This window comes from Silene latifolia, chromosome 8 (genome assembly GCF_048544455.1).
Source record: "Silene latifolia isolate original U9 population chromosome 8, ASM4854445v1, whole genome shotgun sequence".
In the NCBI taxonomy this organism is placed as follows: domain Eukaryota; kingdom Viridiplantae; phylum Streptophyta; class Magnoliopsida; order Caryophyllales; family Caryophyllaceae; genus Silene; species Silene latifolia.
Window position 1 is genome coordinate 46507730 of NC_133533.1, and position 20965 is coordinate 46528694.

Genomic DNA, 20965 nt, shown 5'->3' on the forward strand with positions numbered 1-20965 from the left:
ACAACAACGACACAGCAACCGACACACTAGACTTTCAACAGAAACTGAGTAGGCGAACCTACCTTTAAGCGACTGCAACGATTCCATGTCCATACACGCAATACCCAGCCATCAAGCAACACTTATACCTAACAATACAATCATCTATCACTACCATTCTAACCCTAACTGAAAACACAAGGACACGGATGATGATGACGATATACCTACATGAGGAAATCTAGCAAAGGACCGCTAGCCGACTCAAGCTACGCACTCCTATGGCACAAGGACCTTTAAAGGCTCCCAAGGAAGGTATGTGGTGAAGGAAAGAGGAAGGGACGACATCCTAGGTTTAGAAGAAAGAGGCGGAAATGACTTGCGGTTTTAAGAAAACACGATTATAAACCCTCGCTGAAAAGACGCTACTCGATCGAGTAACTAACGTACTCGATCGAGTGGCCCCTACTCGATCGAGTATCCAAGCTACTCGATTGAGTATCCTCTACTCTATCGAGTACCACCCACAACTCAAGACACAAGATAACTTTGGCACGTATTCCTACGGACTATTACTGCTCCCAAGGTCGGTCAATGCTGGTCAACGAGTCCCTCAAAGGGCGGGTATTACAGTCTTCCCCCCTTAAAAAGAACTTCGTCCCCGAAGTTCAACTCACCCTTCCCCGAAACACCCGATACAGAAACAAGATCAACGTCATCGCTCTTCCGACATAGGTCACTTCTTTCCGGAAATACTATCCCCCATGTCATCATCATCAACTGTCTAACACCCTATGTCTAACACACCACATAGATCGACTTCTACAACCTACCACTTGAAGTACCAACCTCACAACATGGACCAACACAACCAACAACTACACTGCTGCTTACAACTCTTAGCCTCGCGCTAAGAGACGATACCTTTACTAGTACGCGACTATCAAAACGAAACATGTCACATAACACAACTATGTCATCCAACGGTTCTATTCCAACGCATGACATCATAACTTTCTCTCTATGACCGTCTTTTCATAGCACATTATTCAACTTTTACTTCAACATACAAATTACTCAACCAACACATGAAAACCATTATAGCGTCGTATTAAAATGTAATAGAAATAATAGAAAACATTATAAACAAACAACAAAATTATTGTAATATCGGCCTTTTTATTTTGCGACATTACTCTTCCCCTCTAAAAGGAACTTCGTCCCCGAAGTTCACCACCGAATTATTACCCACAATACCAGAACTTTTTTCTTGTCATATATCCAACACATAGAATTCCTTGTTGACATTACTCATTAATCATACAAACATTAATTCATAAAATCATTTGCAACTTTATTTTAATAATTAGCCACAGTCACGAATGCATGTGTGTATCAATTGTATATGGGAAATACGCGAATTCCGTGAAATATAACGAGTCGTTTCGATAAGATGATTTAGGCCACGAAGCTAGTAGACATTGAAGATGTATAAAAAGAACGCAATAAAAGTAACTATTACTTTCACTATTCGTCACCAATCTGCATTTAAAATCCAAGCACGACTTCCAACAAATCAAATTAACGGTTCAAACATAATACCAATCATCAACAACCATGTTAAACATCAAAACATGCAATGATATTAACATTAAAACAGTTTTAATTAATGAAATGTTCATGTAACAGTGCTACTCGATCGAGTATGTAGGGTACTCGATCGAGCTGGCCTTACTCGATCGAGCGTCTTAGCTACTCGATCGAGTAGCCTCAAATCAGAATACTCCATCCCCGTGACACCTGCAGCTACTCGACCGAGTAAAGGGCACTCTGTCGAGTGGCCACAAGTCAAAACTCCTCGGGATCCTCCCCCCGTCATAACACAATATATATATATATATATATATATATATATATATATATATATATATATATAATGTCACACAAGCGCGAGTCGGGATGACAACCCGACCCCCAGAATCCTGCAAACAAGTTTAATCTAAGCAAATACGGCTTTATGGCCATCAAAACAAACCAAATGTAAGAAGTACGAACTGAAAAAGACTACTACCATCCAACACAACCAAAACCATAAACAAAGAGAAAGAAAAGGAGTATCACTCCTGCTGCTGCTGCTCCTCCATCATCTGATCCCCAGCTCTATCCCCTCCCGAGGTGCCTGCTCCTGATGCCCCAAGACCCCCGTCGACCCCTGCTCCAGCCCCTGGACTCTCATACCATGGGGTCAAACCGCCAAAAGCAAAGGACTGTGGTGTCCCCTATGCTGCCATGTCCACTCCATAGGAGTGGAAAACCCCATTGTAGTCTCCAACCCCGCTCCACCACACTGGGTGTGGTTCCTCGGTCCCAATACCCTGAGTATATGCCATCTCATGCATGTTCCGGAGCGTCAAGGTAGAGGACACTCTCTCTGCCAAGTAGCTCGAACGTGTCTCTAGGGTATCATGGTAGGGATAGCAAGGAAATGGGTGCTGAGGTGGTGCTGCTGGCTGTGGTCGGGTCTCAACCGTCCTCTCCCTCACCCGGCGTGGTCCTCTCCCTAACCTGGGTCTATCCTCCGCCGCTCTCACATTCTCCCCCTTCTTCGGCTCGGGCATAACCTAAAGGATCGTGTCGTCAATGACGTAAGTCTGTGTCGGCCGAGGTGCATCCTCCTCCTCCTCATCAGAATCAACCGCATCCAAAGGCTCAGTCGGTGGGAGGTGCTCAGGAGCCGGTATCCTCATCCAGCTCATACCCCACACCCTCCATGCTAGGCTACCATCCGCCAAGGTTCTCAACCATTTCAGGTCGAGGTAGTAATCTCTCTCCATGGTAGGCACCGGGGTGGCTAACGGAATGTACTCAGAGGAAGCCTCAAAGGAGGCTAGCTTTTCAGCTAACCGAGTAGCAAAAGCACCACAACTCAAGTACCGAGTGGTTGAAGTAGCCATCAAAGCAAGGCTAGCGCAAACCATGGCAGGAGCATTGAAGACCACCTTCTCAGTCCGCTCCGGGTTAAGATAAGCCATCAAAAGTAATAACTCGTGAGAGTTCAACTTACTCATATCAGGCCTCTCATAAAGAAGATTCGATACGGAACGAAGAAAGATCCTCAAAGTAACATGTTGAACATCGTTAATCAACATGTTGCTGACGGTGAGAGCTGACTTCCCAGAAAGGCAAGGCATAAGGCGGCAAACCCCGCACTCAGCTGGAATGTCGCAGAGAGACCCCTTGGGAGGCTTAGCCAACCCAAGGTAAGAAGCAAAGAGGTCCATGGTTAGAACAAAACTCGTGTTCATAAGACGGAACTCGACAGATTGCCCATTCGGCTCGTATTTAAACGAGCTCATGAACTCCAAGGTCAGAAAAGGATAGGTATGTTTCCGCAAACGGTACAGCCCTGTGAATCCCAAGGTCTCAAAAATATGACGGACATCCGTCTTAATCCCCAGGTCCTCTAGAAGAGTGGTGTCTACACAACGAGTGGGTCTCATCTTTCGTTTCTGTAAGGCTACAAACCTCTCCCTCTGTTTGTAGTCCACAAAGACTACCGAAGGATACTCCGGTACAGATGGTACTACTGGTCCACTACCTTCCCCAACTTCGGGCTGAGAAGCCCTTCCCCTCTTACTTTGTCGGGTTCCCAAGTTTAGTCTCGGCATCTGTTTCAGCATATAATTTAAGTACACCCACATAGGCACCAAAGCATGTAGTTTACATAGATTAAACATTGAATAAATCATCTATGTACACACTATCACCAACAATTGCCCAACTTATACATAGAATTTCAATTTATTGTATCTCAGACGATCTCTACAGCTGTGAAAATTTTGACATATTTAGCATGAATTAACATCACTACTACTACTTCAAAGGTTTAACTCCCAATCATATATTCATATTCAACACAAAATCTCAATAATAGAAAACGAATTTCAATTTGGGGCACTTTTAAGACGGAGTTTTAAGGCAAAATTTCGAGGTGAAAATCACAAAATTCAACTTCCAACATGATATATGCAACATATACTACTCAATTTCATCATTTAATCATGTATAAGACACCCAAAAATCAATTTGATTTCACAAACCCTAGAAAATTCGACCCCAAATTTTGCAATTTCTATTCAATTTCTAGCACAATGAACAACAACAATCATAAAAGGAAAGCATATGGGTCATATTACAACAATTATAAGCAACTTTTATTCTATATGAATCAAAATTTCAGATTGTTCTACCATTCCAATCAGTTCTAAGTAATGAAAACATTAAGAGGAAAGAAATTCATACCTTAATCAATTAGGAAGTGCAAGAACGAATCAAAGCAATGAAAACTACCCAAATTAATCACCACAAACACAAGATACAAGAGTTTTAAGGAGGTTTAGGAGATTAGGGTTTGCGAAAGATGAAGAAGAAATAGGAAGAATGAGGAAGAACAAGGGTTTTATGAAACCCGTGGAAGTCCCTGTACTGTAGCCTACTCGATCGAGTGCCTAGGGTACTTGATCGAGTGCCCTCTACTCGATCGAGTAGGCGTTATTTCATCGAGTAACCGTAGGAAATTTCTACGTCTCGACGTCATAGCTTCCTAACTAGATCGAGTGAGGTCTACTCGGTCTAGTAAGCACTGACACTCGGTCAAGTAGGGTTGAGTACATGGTCAAAATTACAAAATTAACTGAAGATTCCTGCAAAACAATATCACGTGTCGATTCCAAACCAAGTTCGGAAATCGTCACTGGTTATCGTACTCATTCGTATAATGTCATTACTGCTTAAATATATCGTACGGTCTCATCAAATAAGATTCATATCACATTATGCTACAACGAACTTCACACAACATGATTTACCTGTTGCCGAGTCATCCACGTATGCAATTATCTCATTTTATCTTGTCTAACTTGTTTTAGTACATTGTTAACAAACTTATACTCACGCTACTTGAAACACATATTTAACGATAAATTTCTATGTATTATCCAAATGTATTAGCAACATATTCATATTTCAACATGAACGAATTATTCTACACAAATTAATCATCACACAAACAGAAACTTTCAACCATTAAACATTGCATATACCCATTACTATTTCGACAATTCCCATACTAATTAACAATTCCTCAACTATCACTATTATGGTTCTGTAAGATGTATTAACCCGTATAAAATCACCATTGCTAACCGCCTGAAGCAAACACAGACATTACCACATTCCATATCAAAGCATACACTTCTACACTTTTCACACACTTCTATCATATAAAACCTTCCACGTTCCTCATTATCATCACATACACACACTAACACTACCAAAACTTCGCCATACACGATTCTGACGCAACTACTGTGCCTACATTAACTTCAACAAAGACTCAATCACAACCAATTCTAGCATAATCACCATACACGTTAAGCACATACTTACTGACTTCACATTCCCATACCCAGTGACTGGCTTAAGCACAATGGGGCCAAGATTTTGAAATGAGGGCGCCTACTCACCCAAAATCTAGCATCAGCTGGGGCTCCCATTACACATACACCAGGTTCATTTTATTAGACTCGATACGTTCATTAGGTTCATTTGTTACAGGTTCCAAAATCGTCGCTCTGATACCACTTTGTGACACCCCCATATACCAAGGAGTCTTACTAAGACCTTCCCTAGCATATAAGGACATCACCATCTCGGTTGCCCGAGGTAAGTAATCATCAACAGTCGATAAAAGAACAATTACATTTTTATAACAAGTGTTACAACCAACTAATAAAGTAAAGGTACAACTCGTCAGCTACACACTATCTCTATCAGTTCTCGTGACGACACACCCCTGTCAGGACTCCGGCTATCAACCACATCAACACCTGCTAAGACTGACTGCTCACCATAAGGGATCACGGCAGACACATAAACAAACAAGACAACCACACAAGGTCAGTAACTGAGATAAGACACAACATTAACCAACAACAACCGTCAACACAATACAGACACATCCAGTCTCACACAATCATACCCACTCCAATCAATCTCCGTCACTGACTGTCCACTGGACCAGCCCTGCCAGTGGGGGACAGAAGCCGTTCCCACCTAAGCCCCGCTCATCATATCGAGCGATAACCCTATCCCATTAATGTGCACATCCCCTCCCGTGGCGGGTTCCACGGAGGGCGAAACTAGGACGTGAAGCCACTCCCGCAAGTGACTCCACTCAGCCGAGGATGCCCCTCGAGAACCAGAGACAAACAATCACAGACAGCTGCAACACGATAAGAACCGACATCCAGCATACACCAACCAACTACCATGTATACTCAACTTATACGGCCACAACAACAATACAACAACGACACAGCAACCGACACACTAGACTTTCAACAGAAACTGAGTAGGCGAACCTACCTTTAAGCGACTGCAACGATTCCATGTCCATACACGCAATACCCAGCAATCAAGCAACACATATACCTAACAATACAATCATCTATCACTACCATTCTAACACTAACTGAAAACACAAGGACACAGATGATGATGACGACATACCTACATGAGGAAATCTGGCAAAGGACCGCTACCCGACTCAAGCTACGCACTCCTATGGCACAAGGACCTTCAAAGGCTCCCAAGGAAGGTATATGGTGAAGGAAAGAGGAAGGGACGACATCCTAGGTTTAGAAGAAAGAGGCGGAAATGACTTGCGGTTTTAAGAAAACACGATTATAAACCCTCGTTGAAAAGACGCTACTCGATCGAGTAACTAACGTACTTGATCGAGTGGCCCCTACTCGATCGAGTATCCAAGCTACTCGATCGAGTATCCTCTACTCTATCGAGTACCACCCACAACTCAAGACACAAGATAACTTTGGCACGTATTCCTACGGACTATTACTGCTCCCAAGGTCGGTCAATGCTGGTCAACGGGTCCCTCAAAGGGCGGGTATTACATCCGCTCTCACTACAGTGCCCTAATGTTCGCTACGAGTCTCACTCTTTCCAACCTTCCGGTCCAGGTCAAGGTTTACTATGATTTAAATGCCTAATTGCGTCGACTCAATTAGACAGATACATTTAAGTGCAGCGATTAACAACAAGGACTACACAAGCATTAACCTAATAATTCAATCACTCCCCCTTCATAATCATGGATTCCCTAGTCTTAGCAAAAGGGAATTAGCTACACATTACTAACGAATTAACGACAATAACATATAGATAATGAGAATTAAACATGTTAATAATGAAAATAGAAGAAACAAATAAAACAATAATGAAAGCAATGGGAGAAAGGTAGAAACAAAATGATAATTGCGATTAAGAAATAAAAAGGAGAAATAATACCGATTACACATCCGAATCCGAGTAGAAAAGAGTAGAAGAAGAGTAAAGTGAAGAAGCAGTAGAAAAAGATAAAAGTAGAAGTGAATGCGGAAGAGTTACGCAGTCTACTCTATTTAGTAGCATACGAAAATCTCCCCCTTAAACCTAATCCAAAGCCTAATTACAAAAGCCCATACGAAAATAGGCGGAAAAAACTCTATTACAGGCCAAACCACTCGATCGAGTGGAATAAAACCGCTCGATCGAGCAACTGAGCAACAAACCCTTCGATCGAGTGGAAATAAACCACTCGATCTAGTAACTCCTTGCAATGCCTTCTCGATCGAGTAAATATATTACTCGATCGTGCAATCTTCATGATATAAAGCATTCGATCGACTAGAAAAGTAGTCGATCGAGCTATTTTGGCACGTTTAGGCACTATGACGTCTTCCGAAACCAGCCCACGCGTCTTCAAAGTGATAGATTCCAAGCTCCGATTCCTTGTTCTCCATAAATGTATGCAAATGGGACGAGTTTGGGCTTGATTTATCTTCTTTTCGGTACATACCTGCAATTTACACAAAACGAACCAAAGTAGACTAATCGGGGGTATTTGTAGCTAGATGCAACGTAAATAGTACAGAAATGCGTGTAAAAATGAGGTAAAAACCTTATATAAAATACACGCATCACCGTTCGAATACCTCGTGTCATGTCAAGACACAAAGTAGTGACATGAACACCAATAACTCGTTACCCTTAGCATTATATGTCTAGAATGACTCTCGTGGATGCCAATGAACACGGATGTTCACAGAGATCTGGAGTAAGGGGTGAGGGTACGTATTAGGAAGCTCTTTTGATCGAACACCTAATCCCGCCCGCCTCGATAGCGGCCTCTACTAATGATTAGGGAAATTATCTATACTCGATATATAGTCGATTTATATGCATGCAATGCAACATCCAACGTTTTAATCCTAACATGTGAGAATTAGACTAAGTCGGTTAAGAATTAATTTAGCATACAATTGAGTCAAAGTGGGAATTTAGGAATTGATTACATGTGAGAATATACAAACAATGCGATAAAAGAGATACAATAAAAACACAGTAAAGAAAATTACAATAATTACATCGGATTTATTGATTTATGTCGAAAATACATTTAAAACGGGTGATTTTAGAAAAGAAAGAATAAACAAATAAACGAACAGATTATGGGTGGTAATACGAATAATAGTTAATTAAACACGTAATTAATAAACTAGGTCAAGGCAAAAACGGGAGTTCAGAGACAGAACTCAACCAGGAACAGGCGCAGCAGAGCTGCATCCCTTGGAAGAGGCGCAGCAGTTGTTGCGTCCGTTCCTTGGCTTAGTTCTGACTGTGAAGCCGGAATTGCAGATTGTTAATATTCGTTGGTGATTTTAATGATCGATTATGAATAATTGACTCGGGTAGAAGTGATTAACAGATTATTTACATGTGATTAAGGTGATAAGACATGAACAAAACTAATTAGAACTAATTATATACAAGATTAATGAACTAATTACAAACACAAATTAATTAAATTAATTAGGTTAAACAAGTTATTAACGACGAATTAATGATGGTGACGATAAAGAACAGATGAAAATTTACCAATGATGAATTCCAGAGACTCGATATTAATGAATCAAATCTCTAAAACCCGAATTGATTTGAATGTAGAAAACCCGCAAATATGGATTACTTGGGATTTAAGTCGGGAATTTTAATGATGAATTAATTAACGATGATTAATGAATTACATGTTAAAATTTAGAATTATCGTATTAAAAGAAGTATGAACAATTAAAACGAAATAAGACAAATAGACGAACAAGAGACGAATGAAGAAGAAAGGAGGCAGGAACTGCGGCAGCCTCACGAAGAGGCGCAGCAGGTGCTGCGTCCCTTCGAAGAGGCGCAGCAGTTGCTGCGTCCTTTCTCGACGGCTGTCTCCTGATAATCCGTTAAAAGGGTTTTAAAACACGGTTATATAAATCGGTTTTAAGTGTGTTTTCGACATAAATCTTACATGAATGGTTACAATAATAAAGAACAATAATAAAATAGGGATTTACACCCTCAGACTTACATGTTTGACGAAACGAGATGAACTAAGTTAACATTTAGTGATGCTCGACTCGAATGTACGACGAAAGTGCCCTCTAGGAGGAAAACGAACAAGATTGATGAAAGTTGATTGATTGTGGAGTTGGCCAAATTGGTCGGTCATGCAAAACGAGGCTGGTACTCAGAAAGATTCGAGCTTACGTGGTCGAATGTTCAAGCACATAGACGCCAAAAAGTAAGAACGTGGTCTAGAATGCAAAGGGAGAAAAGAAGGGCGGACACTCGGGTGAGAAATATGTGAGACCGAAGGTCTCTATTTATACTAATCACACGACGGAATTAGGGTTTTCGGAGAAACTTTGGAAGTGAATCTCGAAAAAATACGCAGAAAAGGACTGAGGAAGAGGCGCAGCAGGCACTGCGTCTCTTGGAAAAGGCGCAGCACTTGCTGCGTCCTTTCCTCAGTGGTTTCCTCATGCGGAAGAAAGATTTCCGCTTTTCTATTATGGAATAGCGGATTAATCTCGTTTCCTTAATATTTTGTGTGAATATTACGGAAGATATTTTACCAAAGATCAAAAGATTGGAAATATGGAATAGAAATATCCGGAACATTCCAGAACATTCTGACTCGGCATTTTAAACGGTTATTAGAAAATGAAGACGGTTTTTGGTCCGGACTCCAAATGTACTCTAATTACTGCCAAAACGACCGTATCGGCGCGTAGATGACAATTAAGAGGTAGACACAAGTGTTTGAGCGATCACTTGACGATAAACTTACGAACTGTCACAAATCGTTCCGTATACCAAACATGCGGCCCAATCATCACCGGGTGGTTTGCGGGAGGTGTAGAAATGAGGTATCTACATAATTCCATAATCTCTTGATAATAATAAGTAAGGTGAACAACCACCAAATGAACCTCACAATTACACAAATTATTACGAAGGATTATTTTTTGATGTAGAGCATCCGATTTAGTCCGAATTTGAGCCGAGTAAAGAGGGTGTTTGGTAAACAGTAGATTGTGAAATTTTTAGCATATTGAAACCTTTTAGCATGTTTGAGTGTTTGACCAGTCAATATGTTGTTTAGAGTGTTTGGTACATAGCATATTGAAATAATAGATTTGAGTGTAATCTACCATTTTACAATTATGCTGTTCCTACTAGCATATTCAATCAGTAGATTAGAGAATATTTAAATTGACATTTTTTATCCTTGAGAGAATATGTTATCATATTGCCAATAATTGATCCATGTCTATGTTAGTCATTTTGCATAAAAAATAAACAATCTTTTAATCTGAAACTGCTGATTACCAAACATCAATAACAAATTCTGCTAAGTATACATTTTAGTCAAACCCATTATTATAATCTGCTAAACATAATCTACTTTTGCAATCTACTTTTACCAATATTAATCTGCTATTTACCAAACAGAGCCAAAATCACTAAAACGATACGCTTTCCTTAAACACAGATTATTTTAATATGACCTAACACTGAGAATTTCAAATTTACCCAATGACCTATTGGCCCATGCCATGGTCACATAAAGATCACACAATCCTCCACCAAATGAACAAACATGGAATATAGCCGTTTGCTATATCGGTCCACACATCAAAACTACATTCCAATTTCCCATATAAAACGTCCATTTCTTCTAATTCAATTTCCTCTACAAAAGTCCACATTTCATTTCGAATTTTCGAAAAAAAAAAAAAAAAAACGGATTCCTCCCACATTCGGCAACCTCTCTTCTACCTCTAATAAACACTACTACTAGATTCATCGTGTTCATCCCCAATTTCTTCGATTCGATTCAAATAATTAAAAACCCCAGATCTCAAACCCTAACCCTAATTTCTTCCACCGATCTTAATCCACATCGGAAATGGAGAATTTGATATCACTGGTGAACAAGATTCAAAGAGCATGTACAGCTCTTGGCGATCATGGCGACGAGAGCGCTCTTCCCACCCTTTGGGATGCTCTTCCTTCCATTGCTGTCGTTGGTGGTCAGGTTATTCTTTAGATCTCCTTATCTTTTTGTTCTATCATTTTATGCTAATGTACATTACGAGTATATTTTAGCTGGATTATTTGATGTTCAATTGATTTGTGTATGTATGATTATATGTTTTCTAATTTATACCAAGTATTTGATTTGGATTTTATCTCAATTGTTGTTTTAGTTGGGTAATTTGATGTTCAATTGATTTGTGCGTGATCAAATTTTGGATTAGTTTGTTTGCTTGTTTTAGTTGTTGATTTTTTGTTAATTTTGGAAAATAATTGTTGCTTGTTTGATTATATGTCGTGTACATTGTATGAAAATTTTGATTTCGGTTTTATATCCATTGTTGTTTTAGGTTGAAATTCGATGTTCAATTGATTTCCGTTTGATCTAAGTTCGGACTAGTTAGTTTGTTTGATTGTTTTAATTGTTACCTTTTGAATTTTTGTTCATTTTGAGAAATGAGCGGATAATTTTGTTTTGTTCTAGTTTGTTACTTGTTTAATTTTGACGGCGATAATGTATTATTATACGTTATGTATATTGTAAGAAGAATTTGATTTCGGTTTCATCTTCATGTTTGTTTTTGCTTGGTAATTTGATGTTCGATTTCTATTTGATCAACCTCGGGTTAATTTGTGGTAGTTTTAGTTATCGAAGTTTTGTTGATTTTGAGAAATTGTTTGATAAATTCGTTTTTCTACTAGTTTTTTGCTTGTTTAACTTTCTCGGCCATAATGTATTAAGACTTTATGTTTGTTTTGGCCGTGTTTTATATGTTGGTGAGTCGTTTAAGTATGACTAAATGTTGGAAGGATAACGGTATAGATATATTGATAGAACAAGGGGACTTTTGTTCTGTGAATGTTAATGAATTGATGATTTATCTGGCGCGAGTTTACGAAAAATGGAAGTAAGTTTTTTGTTGAAGTTGCGATTGACTACTGGAGGGAAGAGTTGATGAAGTTTAATGAGTGAATAGATTAGGGTGTTCTAAGTACCTATAGAAGAAGAATTGTTCTAGCCTTCTAGGAGTGAGGGCTAGAGCATTTGGAGATGTAGTAATTCCCGAATTGGGTCAAAAATTCAAGAATATATGCTTTTGGAATATGATAGAATGAAACAAAATTAGTCGCCAAAAGCTGGGCATTTTTTTCATAGGTCCTTTGGAAACATCTCCTGTTTCAACATAGGAGTGAGGAGTACCATTGTGTACATTTGTGGCCCCCTTACTCTGCTATAAATAACACCACTGAATAATGTATAGCATTGAATCATTGATTGAAAGGACATTTTTTATGTTGAATTTTTTTTTGCTTCATTGTCTTTGACAGTGTGTTGTTTTTATTTGGGATCATTGATGCTCTGTGTCGGTTCTTAGGAGTGTACTAAATGGGGGTAGTTTATGTATGCTCATGCTTCAAATGCACTTATGCATAATGTTTTGGATGCAATTCCTTATGTTTTCTTTTGTTGTCGTGTCTCCTCATCCTAACACGTTAAATCTTTTACGTGGTTTGTAGAGTTCTGGGAAATCCTCAGTTTTGGAAAGCATTGTTGGCAAGGACTTTTTGCCTCGTGGATCTGGTTAGAAATTGTTTCTGAATTTTTTTGTTTCATCAACCACTTGTTTCACTTAAAGTCTTGTTTAGATTCATTATTTATTGACTCATTTGTTAAACATGCATACTTAGTTATTGCTGCTATACACATGCAGGTATTGTGACTAGGCGTCCTCTTGTTTTACAACTACACAGGGTTGAGGAAAATAGAGAGTGGGCAGAATTTATGCACCTTCCTAGGAAACGGTTCACTGATTTCGGTATGTTTTTCCCCTTGGATTTAAAATTTTAGTATTTAGTGCTATAGAGCAGTAATTCATACCTTAAAAATTTTGCTATCAAAATCTTATAGTTTTACTTGTACATTTGAGTTTGCTGTTGAAAGTTGATACCCTTCATTGAGCTTAAACTTTGATTCTCACCTTTCCAGCTGCTGTGAGGAAAGAGATTGCAGATGAGACTGATAGAGAAACAGGGCAAAGTAAAGGAATCTCCAGTGTTCCTATTCACTTGAGCATTTATTCTCCCAACGGTAAGATGGTGTCTTGTTTAGTCTGTATGTCCTTTTGTTCCCCCCACACCCCACCCCCTCATTACTTGGTATGTTACATGTTTGCAATAATTAGCCTGTCAACAATTTATTTCCTTATCTCTCTTTTTGTTTTTATTTTTATTGGTGGGAACTTCTTAGTTGTTGAAACACCGTGTTATGCTCTTAGGTGGCTTGTTTGTAACACATTTTGCGTGCAACAACCAACAAGAGTTGAATAAGTTAGTCCTTATAGCTTCTTACATAGTTACATTGGATTGGCTCTTACATTTATTCAATTAAATTTCGTTACTAGTGGCCAATCCACTAAAGTTAGATTGCACTAATACAATTTTGGGCTTTCGCAGTTGTTAATCTGACGCTTGTTGATCTTCCTGGACTCACGAAAGTAGCTGTTGGTAAATTACTCTTTTTGAAGAATGGATTATTGCTTCTCATATTCTTTTGGTTTGTACTTTATTTATTCAGTTATTGAAACCACTTTTATTTGTTGCTGCAGAGGGTCAGCCTGATAGCATTGTCGGTGAGATTGAAAATATGGTTCGTGCATTCATTGAAAAGGTAATAAGTTTTCCTTTATTCTAGTGCTCTGAATGTCAATTAACTGAGTTATATAGAGTTAGCATCATCAGACAATCAGAACCTTTTTTTGGCTCTGAATGTCTAATACATTGATGTAGTATTTTATGTTCAATAAACTGTTCACAATAGCTAAAGAAGTTCAGACTATATATAGCCACCAAGTCAAGCACCCCTCAGCTTTACCTTTTTTTTGCTCGTGGGGAGTTGTGTAGCTGTCATGAATAATTGTTTAAGAGAAGGCTCGGCATCTTTTGAAGGGGAGCCTTGGCGCACCGGTTAAGGTGTCGCTTTGTGACCGTGAGGTCACGGTTTCGAGTTCTTGGAGCGGCCTCTTGCCAAAATGGCAAGGGAAGGCTTGCCCCAATTACACCCTTGTGGTGGGACCCTCGCCTAGCGGGGACGCCATCGTGCACCGGGCTGCCCTTTTTTTATGGCTCGGCATCTTTATCCCATGATAATAAAACTTGTGGATCCTTGTAATCGTCTTTATAAAATAGAACATTGTTAATTGCATCCTCCATATTTTTCCCATTTTGGCTACTTCGTAAGTCAATAATATAATAAAGGGACCAATTAGAAGGGAAGGATTAGAAAAGGCTTTATGTGCTTATATTTACTAAACCTTATTAATGCTCTCACCAATTTCCTGCATCCACCACTTGGAGTCACATGGATTAGAATTGGGTATTACATTAGGGCGAGTGAAAGGCTCCCGAACATTATTGCAACAGAGTAAATGTCAATGAATGGGTTCGATTCGAAATTGATCAAGCAAGGGGCGGTGGAGAGAAAGTTGGAATTGTGGAGGCAGACTTTAGAGACTCGTGGGTTCAGGCTGAGCAGGAGTAAGACTAAGTATTTGAGGTGTCAGTTCACTAAGGTGGCGGGGGTGGCGGGGTTGAGATCGACAGAGGCGGGGAGTATTATTTTCGATGGGAATGTTGTTGAGGGTTCGGATTTCTTCAGATATCTAGGATCTATTATTAAAAAGATGGGAGTTAGACGGAGATGTGGCTCACAAAATTAAAGCGGGATGGTTGAAATGGAAGAGTGCTTCAGGGTTTCTATGCGATAAAGATATGCCCCAAAGATTAAAGGAAAATTTTATCGCACGGCAATTAGGCACTCGCCCTACTTTACGACTCCGAGTGTTGGGCGTGAAACATTGTCACATTCAAAAGATGAGTGTGGCGGAGATGCGCATGTTGAGGTGGATGTGCGGACATACAAGGAAAGATCGGTTAAGGAATGAGGTTATTAGGGAAAAGGTAAAAGTGGCGCCAATAGAGGACAAGATGATGGAAAACCGACTAAGATGGTTTGGCCATGTGAGAAGGAGACCTATGGGCCTTTTGATTAGGAGGCCGGAGACTTGGAGAGCGAGAAAAGGTCCCTAGAGGCGGAGGGAAGACCGAGACAGACATGGTTGAGAGTGATAGAGCACGATATGAGAGTTCTGGGGCTTGAGGAGAGTATGGTGACGGAGAGGGCACAATGGAGGGAAAGGATACATGTGGATTTTTAGTATTTGATGTTTTTTGACAGATTTAGTGTTTTTTTTTTTTTTTTTTTTTTTTTTTTTTTTTTAATTTAAAGAAATTAATTTATTTATTTTTCTCTCCTTTACTTCACACTTTTTCAACAACCACTTTCTTATAGATTTTACCTGGTTCATTCCGGATCCTTAACTCTATTTCGGTTTTTAAAAATCGTTTTAATCTTTTCTCTCGATTTAAATTTTAAGTTTTTATAAAAGAAAGACGGAATTCGATTTTAAAACCCCTAAGTTCACCTTGACTTTCCATTACATTTTCGTTCTCCCTTTTTGTTTTTCATCTTCCCTTTTTTTATTCGCATTTTGAGGCGTGCGTTCACCCATGGACGGTTCGAAAGGATGATTCATGTCAGCCGACCCCAAATCATTTTGGGATTAAGGCTCTGATGTTGTTGTTGTTGTTGTTTAAGGGGCGGTCACGCCTGTTGGAGGAAGGGTTGCGCTTTGCGGAGGGATTCACTATGGAGAGAGAAGTGTCGAGACTGAAGGAGGGAAATGTGTGTAGTTAGATGGAGGAGAGAGTTCAGGCCTTCAGGGAGAGTTAAAGGTTGGCTGAAGGAGATGGTGATGGTGGGGATTTGGTTGGGGAAAATGGAGAAGAAGGGGTAGTCCAAGGGAATTAGAGTTCGGTTAGGGTGTCAAATTAAAATTTTTTTAAGTTAGTAAATATGTTTCCTGGGCATATTAGAAAAACAGACACTCATCAACTGTGTTGAATCAACCACGTTGCACTACTATTAGCCTCACCAACTTGTATCCTAATGGCATTTTTTCCATTTACAAAATCGTCGCGTAACTTGGTGACCTATTTTGAGCTATAGGCCTTCATCTAGACACACTTTCAATGCTGACCTTATTGCTGGTTTTTGGTATAACCATTTACTCATTCGTGTCGTGGGTTTTGAATCTCGGTTTTTTAAATCTGTAAAGTAACTTGTATTCAATCCTCTTGCAGCCCAACTGTATCATTTTGGCTATTTCTCCTGCCAATCAAGATCTTGCGACTTCTGATGCCATTAAAATTTCTCGTGAAGTGGACCCAAAAGGTAATTGAAGTCTTTCTGTTTTGTGTCATGTTATGATGTAATGTTACTTCTTGCTTCTTTCTATATTTTTTTACCTGTCTACGAATCACTGGGTTGTGTTGAGTTCTCCACATACACATGTGCTCTAAGTGTATTGCTTGAAAGAAATATGTTACGCTTGATTCTAGTTTTGTTTCTTCTGGTCACAGGTAGCTCAATGAGCTGTTACTGAAATAATAAACTTACTACCGACAGATTACTGTCGTTCTTCTTTTGGGAAATTATCATGATCCTTTCAGAGGTGATAGTGTGATACTACTAATCTGTGGTTCATAACTTCATATACTTTAGGCCCTACCTCGCTATTTTTGGGGAGCCTTTTGGTGATCTTTGAGGGAATTACTTACTACTAAGCGTTGATCTTGTTTAAATTTTGTTTCATATATCTCAGGGGAGAGGACCTTTGGAGTTTTAACAAAGGTTGATCTTATGGACAAGGGAACTGATGCAGTTGATGTAAGTACTTCTTTAGAAGCTCTGATTGTTTTGCCTTTATTCCTTATTTTGAATTGCACGAAGGCAATATCTACCCATCCCTTCACCATGAAACCGATCATACCCTAGCTTGCTATCACCTGATTTTTCGCCCTTCTCTAGATTTTGGAAGGTCGATCATACAAGCTGCAGTTTCCTTGGGTTGGTGTTGTGAATCGTTCTCAAGCAGATATTAATAAAAGTGTTGATATGATGGCTGCCCGACGCAAAGAGCGAGAGTTCTGGAATACTAGCCCAGAGTACAAGCATATGGCTAATAGAATGGGTTCAGAATTCTTAGCCAAGATGATGTCAAAGGTATTTTTCCTGTTAAGTTAAAATATACAAGTGTAATTTTGAAGCCTCTCTAGGTTTTAAAAATCATTTATTACGTTGGATAGGCCACTTTTTTATGGATCTTAAATATTTCAGCATCTAGAAAGCGTAATCAAATCTCGGATTCCTGGCCTTCAATCTCTCATCAGCAAAACCATTATTGATATAGAGACGGAGTTGAGCCGTCTTGGAAGGCCTGTAGCTACAGATGCGGGAGTAAGTATTTTTGTGCTTTCTCTTGTCTTTTCTTGTTTTTATATTCTACTGGTAATAGGAATGTTTAGTCTGTTGGTTTAGATCGTTGGGTCATTTCCTTATTGGGGAGGGACGTGTTTTTTTATGGAGAGTCTTGGGAGTAATAGCTAGCCCTGTATGGACGTCACAGATGCTTTGGGAAGTTGATCTCAGTAGGTTTCTAATATCTGTACATGGTTGTCTTCTCTGTTATTGGACTTGGTGAAACTAGTACAATATGTCTATGTTACTCCGACACTTCACTTAACTGCCGTGTCACGTGTCATACACGTGTCGGTGTCCGACACGACACGACATTTTGACACTTCAATTTAGACCACAAAGAGGAAAATTCACCCCAAATAGCCGTGTCCGACACCGACACGTGTCGGCGTGTCTGAGTAACACAGTGTTTGTTTGGTTAGGTTATAGATGGTTGTGCACCAAGAATTATGAGTCAACATAACTGTTCCCATACATGTGACAATTGATAGATGATTGTGGTTCCTCTTATACTGTTATCTATTGATGCAGGGAAAGTTGTATATGATCATGGAAATTTGCCGTGGGTTCGACCAGGTCTTTAAAGAGCATCTCGATGGAGTGTATGTTGATGTTTGATTTAAATCTGTAACATTGCTAAACTGCCGTTTTCCTTTGGTGGAGAGAGCTTTTCTAAATTGCTTCTAATCTTTATGCCAATATTTCTGCCTTTACAGCCGGCCAGGTGGTGACAAAATTTATGGAGTGTTCGATAATCAGCTTCCAGCTGCTCTGAAAAGGTTGCAATTTGACAAACATCTTTCCATGGACAATGTGCGGAAACTCATTACTGAAGCTGATGGATACCAGCCTCATCTTATTGCTCCTGAACAAGGGTATAGGCGCCTGATTGAATCTTGTTTGAGTTCAATTAGAGGTCCTGCTGAGGCTGCAGTGGATGCGGTATGTTCTTTCAGGAAACTTTGTTTTCACTTGCCTGGAGCTAGGTTGTTGACCCTTGTACTCTTTTGGACACTCATACTTTTGTCTTTACATGCATGTCACCCCCTCTTTCCACCACAAGTAAAATGTTTTTTTGCTTTAATCTTTTTTGGTTCTGTGAACTAATTAGCTTCTAGAGCTGTTGTCAAAAGTGATTAGGCTTTTAGATTCCGACATTTTAAATAGTTATTGTTTTTTAGTCTGATTGAAGAAGGGAGTTCTTTTGTTTGCTTGCTGTCCCTGGGTTGCTTTTTGATGTAGTTGTTTTGGTGACAGGTTCATGCAGTATTGAAGGAGATGGTGCACAAGTCTATCAGTGAGACGTCGGTAAGTACATGATTTGACTTGTTTCTGTTGCATGATTCTTGGCATTGGTTTTCTCCGCTAAGGGATGAGCTTTTTCACTTTTATATCATATAATACGTATGTATCTGTTTGATGTGGAACGCATTGACTACTCACTTTTTTGAGTTATCAGTGAGTCACCTATTTTGCTCTTTCTGGTTTGCAGGAACTAAGACAATATCCTACCCTTCGTGTAGAAGTTTCCAATGCCGCAACCGAGTCGTTAGAGAGAATGCGTGATGAAAGCAAGAAAGCAACTTTGCAGCTTGTTGATATGGAGTGTGGTTACCTGACTGTTGAGTTTTTCAGGAAGCTCCCTCAGGATGTTGAGAAGGGAGGAAACCCAACACATTCAATATTTGATCGTTACAATGACTCATATCTCCGTCGAATTGGTAAGCTGGTTATGTACTTCCTTGTTTTCTCTTTAAATTCCTGGTGTAAGACTCTTAAGGCATTGTCCTATGTATGGCTTTTTGTTTCTTTAAATCAAATTGAATACTAACCTAAATATTCTTACTTTGTTGTTTCATTTTGGTGATAATTGTGGTCAGAATTTATCAGGGTTTCTGTTATACCAGTTTCTTATTTTGCTGCTGACCGTCTTTTGATTGATTTTCACATCAAACAGGAACAACTGTGTTATCATACGTGAACTTGGTGTGTGGAACTCTAAGACACTCCATCCCTAAATCTATTGTTTACTGTCAAGTCAGAGAAGCGAAACGAAGCATACTTGATCACTTCTTTACTGAGTTGGGTGGGAAAGAGGTGAGCACTTCGCATCAGTTAAAGTGTTCTATCTTTCTGAAATAATTAGTTAGCCTGATTCATAAATACCCTTCGTTTCTCCTCATTTGGTTGATTTGGAAATACTTCCTATTTTATCCTTCAGTTAATATCTTTAGTTGTAAAATACTTTTTCGGGTGTTTTAACTCACTTTTATATATTTACTCGTACTTCACCCAGTTTTTTTTATTGTTTTCCGCAATTCTTGTTAGAATTTTCAGAGTCCCCCCTTTACCTCGCCATTTATGGTAGCCCTTGAGCCACCCACAAAACAACGCTGTTGTATTTTGCCATTGTTGAAAATAGAAAGTGTGTGCACTGGAAGGATCAGTAAAGTTGTGTCAGATAATCGTTCTTGTCCGTCACATGGGTCCAAGTGTCCAACAGTATTGTCATTCACTTTTTCCACTCTTGGCTGTATGTTTGATGTGCCGCTTTTACTGCAGGCAAAGTTGCTGGGTAAGTTGTTGGACGAGGATCCAGCAATTATGCAACGGCGTATAAACCTAGGTAAGAGATTGGAGTTGTATAGGACTGCCCAATCTGAGATTGACGCGATTACCTGGGCCAAATGAAGAGATAACTAGTGACAAGATTTTTCGTGTGCGTCCAAAATATCGAGTTGTAGCATTGTGTAATTCTTTAATTCTTGTAATTGCTAAGCCTCATGGTTTCCTCAATTCATTTTTGAGGGCCATATTCAGAGTTAATGTGTGTACTAGTATCTGTAATGCTTTAGCGGTGGTGGAACATGAGAACAGATCTTGGTCCTCTTTGAAATATACTCCCTCCAATTTCATTAATTGTTCCTCTTTCCTTTTCTATCCATTTTCCTTATTGTTCCCTCTTTCCTTTTTTGGACAACTTTGTGTGGTCCAAAATCATTTTGATCTGGGGTCATATATATTGTGTAGTCCAAATTGATTCCCTTATTTCTTATGCCAAAAAGAAAGGGGAACAATAAATGAAATTGGAGGGAGTATATATTTTGTTGTGAAGATGCGCCC

General features: G+C 39.4%; 1 protein-coding gene across 1 annotated transcript; it reads left to right on the plus strand.

Moving 5' to 3' along the window:
* The first annotated feature begins 11102 nt into the window (after positions 1-11102).
* Positions 11103-20761, plus strand: LOC141596793 (dynamin-related protein 5A). The gene is made up of 16 exons (XM_074417039.1): positions 11103-11467; positions 12985-13048; positions 13179-13283; positions 13454-13555; positions 13921-13971; positions 14073-14134; positions 16666-16756; positions 17187-17251; positions 17393-17587; positions 17702-17821; positions 18374-18444; positions 18559-18784; positions 19100-19150; positions 19335-19563; positions 19800-19939; positions 20405-20761. Exons 1-16 carry the CDS (start codon positions 11339-11341, stop codon positions 20531-20533), a joined length of 1830 nt encoding a protein of 609 aa, XP_074273140.1. The 5' UTR covers positions 11103-11338; the 3' UTR covers positions 20534-20761.
* The last annotated feature ends 204 nt before the right edge of the window (positions 20762-20965 follow it).